The sequence below is a fragment of the Chinchilla lanigera genome, unplaced genomic scaffold (genome assembly GCF_000276665.1).
Source record: "Chinchilla lanigera isolate Chin_1 unplaced genomic scaffold, ChiLan1.0 scaffold00014, whole genome shotgun sequence".
NCBI classification, from domain to species: domain Eukaryota; kingdom Metazoa; phylum Chordata; class Mammalia; order Rodentia; family Chinchillidae; genus Chinchilla; species Chinchilla lanigera.
The window spans coordinates 5,050,751-5,060,151 of NW_004955415.1; the positions used below are offsets into that span (position 1 = coordinate 5,050,751).

Sequence of the window (9,401 nt, forward strand, 5' to 3'; positions counted from 1 at the left end):
CTGATTTCACTGGGCTGAAGGAGGGAAGGCACGGCACCCTCTGCAGGGGGCTCACACTGTGGCCTTCTCTGTCTTTTCCCACCCCTCCAGCCTGAAGTTTGGATAGGCCTACCTCTGCTTCAAGGATGGCCCCCCGGGCTGTCCCAAGCCCCTCAGCTTAATGTTATTCCCTGGCCACAGGGACTGGGCTGGTTTCTGAGCGCCTTGCTAGCTAGCATGTGGCACTCACCTGGCCACAGGAATTATTTGGGAGATGGTCCAGCTTGGCTGGAGCCGTTTGGCTCAAAGGCTGTGGGAGGACATGTCATCCGGGAGCTTTTGGTAGCCATCTTTACTATGAGGGTGGTGGAACTGGGGACTGCACAGGGCTCTGCACCTAAATTTTAACTTATAACCAGTACAATCCTTTTTTTTTTTGTACTGGAAATGGAACCCGGAACCTTCATCTCCAGCCTTGCCCCCCTTTTTAAATTTTTCATATTGGGAGAAGGTCTCACTAAATTACCTAGGCTGATCCTCTTGCTTTGGGCTCCCAGAGTGCTGGGATTACAGGTGTGCACTGGCAAGCCTGGCAAATACAGTATTGCCTATGTCATCTTAGTTTGGTTTTCTACGACTTCAACCAAAACCCTTCTTTTTGTATGTGTGGGGGCGTTGAGACATGGTCTTGCTATGTAGTTGAGGCTGGCCTTGAACTCATGGCAATTCTCCTACCTCAGCCTCCCAAGTGCTGGGATTGCATGGGTGTGCCACCATGCCTGGCCTACCTTTTAACTGATATATCACTTTCATGGTTTCTGTAATAAGCCACAAATGCACATCCTCTGTCCTGTAAATACCCCATTTATTTCACTGCCATTACCATGATCCTGACATAGTAAAAACAACCTTAGAGCCGGTCTGCAGCTGCCTGACTGGAAGAGTATTTTGCCCCATGCTGAACTCAATCACTTTTAAGGAGAAACTCCAGATGTGAGCTGCTCTGTGAACTTCTCAGAAGGCCCTGGACAAATCATTTCTCACTCTGGGTCTTCAGTCTCCACCTCTCCACAGAGAGAGGCTCATGGCTGGGCTTGGGGACTGTTTCCATTAGGAAAGGCGCAGTGTTAGCATCAGTTGGCATCCGGGTCCCTGCCATGGAGGCTGACGCAGCAGGCCGGGTGGGACCTGGCCAGCTGCCCTTTCACCGAGACCTACCTTTCTCTATGAGATTTAGATGTGGTGTCTAGTCCCATGGGCCACACTTCCCGGGTGCCTGGGGCTCTGTTCCTCAGCACGCTGCCCTTATAGAACAGCATATGTCCAAAAGGAATAAAGATCTTTACCGTACTTTCTTTTTTAAAACTACGGATCTTTAAGGTTTCCAGTAAAAGTAAAGCAAAATTTTCCTCTTCTTTTAAGCCAGTGCTGAAGAAGAAAGCACCAGATTAGCCTCTGGAGAACTCAATCCAAACACCTTTTCTTCCTTTCCTTTGCTCAGGTGAAGATTTGGGAGGACTGCTCCCCACCCTCTGGGGACTTGTCTCCTTTGCAAGGCAAACCCATCATATTACTGCTCAGCCCTTGCATAAGGAACAGAATGGTCAGTTCCTCCATGTGCCAAGGAAAACTCCTTTCTTCCTATAGCATAATTTGTTTCCCTTTTCCCACCGGGTGCTAGGAAGCTCAGAGCTATGCTGATGGCGATGCTGAGGCAAATGTCTCTTCCTCAGGTCCCACCATTCATCCTCTCCAACTGCAATATTGTTGAGAGGTTTGGAAATGGCATCTAAGTAAGTTCTGAACCAGGTCCCTCACATGTAGCAAGCCCACACCAAATGGAGCTATTATCATTTCTTAGGTCTCCTGATGTTCTCTTTTACTGTTTGTAACTTCTGGTTATAAATGTTCTATTGTATGCTGCCTCAGTGGATTGTGCGTTTTGGGAGTAGGCTGTGGAACAGGGTAGCAACGTTAGACTCAGGGTTCTCTGCATTCTATTCCTACAGTCATCCTGGTTCTCAATTAGAAAACAAAGTCACAAAAGCCTGAGAAGATGGATTTTTATTTCTTAAAAAAAAAATAAATAAACAAACGCACTGGCTTGGATTTCCTTCCCTTTTCTTACTGTCTACCTTAAAGAAGTAACCACTGTAAGGATCCTTAAGGTAGACAGGCAGGTTAGGGGATCACCTGGACCCCCTGTGGAGAGCAAGATGCTGGGTACACATGGGTGAGAAAGAGTGGCTCAGCCAGCCCTGGGCTGCTGGGATTGTGATCCATCTTCAGCGTGGGGCAGAAGTTCCTGGGTTCTGTCTGGAGCTTTCACAGTTCGGTCTTAACCTTGTGCATTAAATCCTTTTGGTCAATTTTGTCCAGGTCCTGGTACCAGCGGTTGTAAGCCAGAAGGGCTACATTCTTGGCAGCTACAGCCATCACCTCCACGGAGCTAGCTGCCCACTCCAAGGCGTTGAGGTAGAAAAGTTGATCATGGAGCGCGAACCTCGGGAGGGCAGTGCGGGAGCCGTACAGGGGGTGGGCCTGCCACTCGGCTGTCTGCACTGAGTAATAGGAACGGAAGAGGGTCTTCAGCTGGGCCCGATAGAGGGGCCTGGAGGACTGGACTCGCCAAACAGCTGCTTCCTGAGGCTGCTTCCGCCGGAAGCTGGCAGAGATGTTGACAGGGCAGATGTTGTCCAGAGTGCAGAAGAAGCTGGGGAAATCTGTGGTAAGGATGTTGGCGAAAGGGAAAAGCTTAGGGTCTGGGAAGCCGAAGTAGGAAGAGTTGAGATATCCGTGGACCAGGGAGACAACGGTGGGCTGGAAAGAGCCCTGGACATCATCAATGGGTGGGGTGAAACCTTCAAAGGTGAAGTTGCTGCTGCTGCTGTCCAGGTGCAGGGGAGTGGCGATGACCACGATGTCATAGAAGTCAGAGCCGCTGCCCACCTCACTCTCATACCCCACTTGGTACAGGGGTTTTCCTTCTGGAAGGAGAGACGAGAGAACTGAGGCCAGCTTACCCCTGGCTTATGCCCACTTATCTCCCGTTTGGGGTCCAGCACTGGGGCACAGTGAGACCCTGGTGACGGAGTGGTTGGGCTGTCCAGATGGCCATCCTCGTCTCCCCATACTGACGTGGTCTGCAGGGTGCGCACTGCCTAGGAGGCAGGAGACCCAAACTGCTCTTCTGGTTCTGCTGCTGACTGGCAGGGGCGATTGTGCGAGGCTATCAACGTCCTCACTGGGCAAACAAACAAGGCTGGAACCACGCAAGACTGCTTTCTGGGGCTGATATTTGAATCGTGGCAACAGCGCCCTCTAGTGCCTCCCAGTGCCTTTTCTTTTTGTTTTGGTGGTGCTGCGGGAAGAACTCAGGGGTGCTCTTCCGCGGGGCTACATACACAGCCTCACTTATTTACTTACTTTTTTTTTTTTTTTTAACCTGGAGTCGAACTCAGGTCCTTGAGCTTGCCAGACAGGTGCTTGTGCTGCTGAGCTATATCCCTGGCCTACTTACTTACTGAATACTTATTTACTTAACTTTTTTCTAAAGACACGGTCCTGCTAAGTAGTTTGGGCTGACCCTGAACTCACCATGTAGCCAGGGTGTCCTTAAAGTCATGGTGATCCTCCTGTTTCAGCTTTCTAAGTGCTAGGATTACAGCTATGTGGGACCATACCTGGCTTATTTATTTAAATTTTGAGATAAGTTGGCAAGGCTACACTTACAGTTGTGACTCTCCTGCTTCAGCCTCCCCTTAGCTGGGATTATAAGTGTGTGCCACTATGCCTGGCTTCCTGTTGCTCTTTTGAAAATACTCCTCAGCAGTGCACAGTCCAGGTTTGAGATACAGAGGTGCTCTGTCCACTTACCTGTGCTGTGCAAGGTCACAGAGGTCACTGTGGCATGGATCACATTGGCCTTGGTGAGCTTCAGCAAACCGGAACACACCAGCTTGTTGCCCCCTTCCACTGACCACAGGCTGCCTTGGGCCCCGGCCAGAGACATGGCTCCTAGGAAGGAAGCGTGGCCCATGGGTTCTCAGAACCTCCAGGCAGAAAGGCTGGAGAGCCCAGTTCTAACTTCCTGGGCCTTCCTACCACGCCAAGACTGCTCCCAGCCGCGGGCCTAGGGAGGCAACAGACACACCAACAATACAGTGACGGTCGCAATGCTAGGAAGTGAAAGCATGTTGCTCAGTGAAAGGGCCAGCTCTCAAAGACACATGGTGCGTGGTCCTGTTTCTATGGGGCGAATCCACAGACACAGGGAGGTATGTGTTTGTCTAGGGCTAGGGGCTGGGGGTGCTGGCGAGGCGATGGTTAAATAAAGGTATGAGGTTTCTTCCGGGTGACAAAAATGCATGAATTACATCTCAGTATAAATATATGATGAAGGACACATAAGACCCTCAAAGAATGGGCAGGGAAGCTACAAGAGGATATTGAGGCAGGACCTGAAGGCTGTGAAGGAGTTGAAGGAACAACACCCTGGGAAGATGGGCAGTGCTTGACAGTATAAACCTTTTCATTCCTTCATTCTGCAAGAGTGCACTGGGTGCCTGACACAGTGCAGGGACTGTTCGGAGGGTTGCGATGTACTGGTGGACACATGAGCGAGAGCGCTGCCCCTGCAAAGCCTAGGTTCTCTGCACTCCGGGCCTGCGCAGGGAGAGGTGGGCCACACACATGCCCACTCACCTCAGTAACGGGCTGGGAAGGTTAGATGCACTAATCAATGAACAGGGGCTCAGAGGTCTCAACATGGCAGTTCTTTTTTTTTGGTCCCAGGAATCGAACTCATGACCTTGCGCTTAGCCAGGCAGGTGCTTATGCTGCTGAGCTATATCCCCAGCCCAACATGGCAGTTCTTGAAACCAAACTGTCACTTCAACTCTATCATGAACGCAGTATGAGGGATGATTGGGCCATCAGGAGTAGTGGCCACCCGCTGCACGTGTGTTCTGAGCTTTGCTTCCACTGCCTGTGAGGTGGGGCAAATACAAGCCTGCCAACTTGGAGGACTGGTGCCAGGATCAAATAAGATGGGGCAACAGAGTGCTGAGGCAATGGTGACCGCTGGGCAGATGTGAGGTTCTTTAGGGGACCCCAGCTCACTGTGGATACTGCACACAGGGGGAGGGCACGCTGAGGGCTGGACACGCACCGGCAAAGGCGGGCATCGCTGCTGACTGGCCGTAGCTGGCCCTCAGGACAGCGGAGACGACATCATCGATAAAGCGCTGTGTAACGCCGACCTGGAGCAGGGACTCGGCCACGGAGCGCTGGGTCATGTTGACAAAGGCAGACTCTCCCAGTGAGTAGAGAAGCTCCTCCACACCCGAGAAGGCGTAACCGTGGGCTTGGTACTTGTAGATCCTAAGAGACACATGGGCGCAGTCCCTGTGCAGAAAGGCTTTTTGGCTGACTTCCTGCCACCAGAGGTCCCTGTGGACTTTGGAGCCCATCAGCGACTTTCCAGCTCCTGTATATATGGAGGGGTGGCAGAGGAAGCTGGTTATGACCCCTGGCCTGTTCTCTGGCTGGGGTGGACCCGTCCTTCTTAGAAGGACAACCTGGAGATAAGGACAAGTGTTGGGGGCCACTACAAAGTGTCTCTGAGCAGGATTTAATATTAACCAGTTGGCTTTCCATGTTTACTTGTGAGTTGTCTGAAGCTTAGGCACTTTTCCGACACGATAAGGCCACAGCTGAGGATGTTTGGCTCCAACCCCAATTAACTACCAGGAGATTGCAGCTGCAGGCCCCACACTCCTACAATAAACATCAACCTAAAGATAAGGTATTTCTCCTGACTGACATAATTTACTACTTGGGAAAATTCTCCCAAGGTCCTGCGAGATTCCCGCGTTTTCTTGAGTGAAAACCAAATAAATACCGGCCACCCAGAGCAGTCTTTGGCTAACTCCGAGAATACTGAAGCTGTAAGAGAGTTAGTCCCTCCTGGTGCCCTAAAATGATAATATTGTCTGCATTTTATTTAAGCCTTCGACGTCCACTCACTTGGGAGATTGTAGGCCTGATCATCCTATAATAACTTAGGGTTATTTAACCTGGTTTTTGATAGACAAGTACTCCAGAATCCCACTAGACCTAGCTTCATACCATGGTTTGGCTAAAGGACCCTTAAGAACCTTCAAGCCACTCCCTTGGCAGAGGTCATAATCCACAGCCCTTTTGTCCAACTGGGACCTCTTGGCTGTGGGCCCTGGCCCATGTCTGCTGAAACCTCCCCAGATGTGGCAGGTTCTCCACTGGCTTCCAGTTTGCTCTATTTCTAGGATCACGCTGGACTCTAAGGCAGCAGCTTCCCACCAGGGAGGACAGCAGCTGTCTGTCCTCCCCTGGCTTCCTCTGGAAGACCTCCCACTCACTCCCCAGCTCACATCTTGTCCCCCCACTGCTGACCCAACCCAAGGACTGGTACAGACTGGAACCATCTGCTGGCAGATTTTGGGACTAGTTGGCCTTTGAAATGCTGCCCATTCTGGTGCTGCTTTGTAAACATGCTGAATTTGGTTTTCTATGCAATACCAGATAGAAGCATCCAGAGGACAGACAAATGTGGGTCTGGAACTGACAAGTGGAAGTTCTCTCCCATAGCAGGGAGAAGTCACCGCTGTGGGGTAAGAAAGAGAAAGGAGAGGCAGAGACATAAGCTTTGAGGGCTACCTGGACCTTAAGGAAGAAATGCCACAAGGCAGAGTGGGAAGTAGGCCACGGGGTCACTCTTAAGCACCTGGCAGTGAAGAAAGGGAGCCAATGATGGGCCCAGGGGAGCAGTTTTTTTCCCGGGGGCTGGGAGAGCCTGCAGCAGGGCACAGGGAAAGGACCTGTGAGTGCAGGCTGGGCACAGACCCATTGCCCTCCATACACAGAGGTGATGGGGAGAGGGCTGGCACCCGTGGAGGAGAGTGATGAAGACAGGACTTGGTTTTAGGTGGAAAAAGTGGGCACAGCAAAGTTTGCAAGTGGGTGGCCTGGGCTGCACATAGCCTAAAGGTGAGCCTGGAGCATTTCACTGGTGTTTCATTCAGCCTACACAATGAATTCGCTGCAAACGTGAAAGAGCTGGGAGATCTCGTATGTAACACTAGCGACCCAGCTTCCAGAAATGCTGGAAGACCTGGCCTCATAGGGTGGGCGTCCTCATGCAGCTGGCCACAGGGGGCCGTGGTGGTGCGCTGGCTGCTACCATGATGGCCTTATTCTTCAGATCACCCCGTGTCCTGCAGCTCCCTGGTCCCTTCTACCCTCAAGGTGCTGTTTCACTCATGCACCGCCTGCTTTGGACTTTTAGGTGAGTGAGTTTCAACCTGTGTTTTAATCAGCTTAGCGGAGGGAAAGAATGCAGGCAAGTCTGATGACGGCAGAGGCACCAGCCCTGGCCATGTGGGGCCCTTCCTCAGGCTGGGGCTTGCTCTGAGCCTGTGCTGAATTGTTTGGGGTTCCTATGGCAACCAAGTACCTGCTTTTCTGATTGATAGTGGTGGAGCAGGTTCCTTCCCCAGCTCTCTTCTCCTCTCCCAGGGAACGCCCTCCCTCAGCTGGGCCCAGTCCTACCTCATGAACTTCTCCATGACCTCCTCCACCCACATCTGCAGCCTCAGGAAGCTGATGCCATAGTGCCACCAGAGGCGGAAGAGGTTCAGCAGGTACCAGTCGGTCTCCTCCAGTACGAAATGTTCCCCGCTGAAGATGGCGCTCCTGCCCACGACCTCTCGCCGGTGCCTCAGTCCTGTGGGGACCAGGAGCTCCTCAGTTCCCCTTCAGGAGGTCCCCGCAGGGCGCCTGGCAGTGCTTTAAGCTTAAATTCAAGGTCTTCCTAATGCAAAAGGCTTGCCTGGTTAAGGAAATGGGAATGCTATGGTTTTCCCGTGTCTATGAACAGCACACAAACACACTGGGAAAATAAATGTTTGCCCTTCCTGGCCAATAAGATGATGATAATGAAACAATGTACCATTTCACATTTTTTTCCAACAGGGATCCTCTTGGCAGAGAGAGAGGGAGATTCTGATCTCATCCCAGAAAGCTCAAGGGCTGACAGCACAGGGCTTGCTCTGAGGTGGGGTCCTGGACCCCAAAAGGGCTAGAAGTAACCACAGCTCACTCCAGACGTCTAGCACTGTACAACTTACACAGCACTAGACTAAAAAGTATGCTACAGACATGATTTACTCCTTCCCTACCTGCACACGCGACTTTCCTGTTTTGTCACCTTGACAACATAGTATATCTTGGAGAGATTATTCTATATCTTGGTATAAAGGACTTTCCCATTTGGTTGCTGAACAGCCTACCGTGTGCTGATACAACTCTGTATTTAGCCCCAAGCCCCAGGAAGTGGGCAGGTGGGGTATTTTCTGCCATTTGCTATGACAAGCACAGCTGCAGTGAGCAAGTGTGCATGTCTGTCACTTTGCAGGTCACAAGGCCACTTGTGGGATCACTTCTAATGACTGGAATTCCTGGATCAAACAGCATGGGCACTGTGGCCTTGACAGATGCTGCTGGGCTTGAATCCCAGCTCTCTCCCTCACGGTGTGTGGTTTTAGCTGAGGTATCTAAGTCCTCTGAGCCTCAGTTTCCTTAGCGGGGAATCTAACACCCACCTTGCAGGCTGGTAGGGAGGATGTGAAGTAATACACAACTACTACGTGCAAGGGCGCCAGGTTCCTGGCGGGTACCAGCACGCGGACACTGATCTGATCATGATAATCAAGAGGCAGTAAATTGACAGGGAAATAAACTGGCCTGGGGGTCAAACCTGAGTTCTAGTCCCGGCTCTGCAACTAACTCACTGTGTAACCTCAGGCAAGTTCCTTCCCCTCTCTGGTCTCAGCTGCTCCATCTGTAAAATGAGGAGATTGGGCTACATGACCATCCAGCCTCGAAGGTCTAGGCAGTCTGGGAAGGGCCTGGTGGCTACGGCCAGCCCTGGACATTGGGAACAGGAACCCCAGGACGGGCACTCACCTAGCAGCTTGACGAAGTCTTGCATGTGCAGGCTCAGGGAGTGGAAGGAGGCCGCCCCGCTCTCGTAGTGCTGTCTGTTGACGGAGATGGTGGCCAGGCGGCCGCCCACAGTTCCCTTCTCGTACACATCGATCTGCACCTGGGGTCCAAAGTGCTGCTGCAGGAAGTGGGCCACAGCAGAGCCGCCAATCCCGGCCCCAACCACCGCTGTCAGGAGGGCCAGGGCCAGGGGAGGAGAGAGAGCACAGGGGCGAGAGACCACAGTTACATCCTTCCGTCTGCTCCCCTGGGAGTGCTCCAGTGCCCACCCTTCAGAGGCCTTAACCTTTCAAACAGGAAATTCAGTCTCAATTTTCTGTAGAGCTATGAATAACCAGCAAAGGCCAACCTGAAAACTGGCATCTACCATCACCAATATT

The 9,401-nt window shown here is 51.9% G+C and overlaps 1 protein-coding gene across 1 annotated transcript; it reads right to left on the reverse strand.

The window, feature by feature from the left end:
* Nucleotides 1-2,031: 2,031 nt before the first annotated feature.
* Nucleotides 2,032-9,189, reverse strand: Pcyox1l (prenylcysteine oxidase 1 like; the record flags this gene model as incomplete). The annotated part of the gene is given in 5 exon segments (XM_005380613.2): nt 2,032-2,966; nt 3,856-3,996; nt 5,150-5,361; nt 7,567-7,741; nt 8,983-9,189. Coding segments are annotated over 5 exon segments (1,397 nt in total), but the record flags the coding sequence as incomplete, so codon positions are not given.
* Between the last annotated feature and the right edge of the window lie 212 nt (nt 9,190-9,401).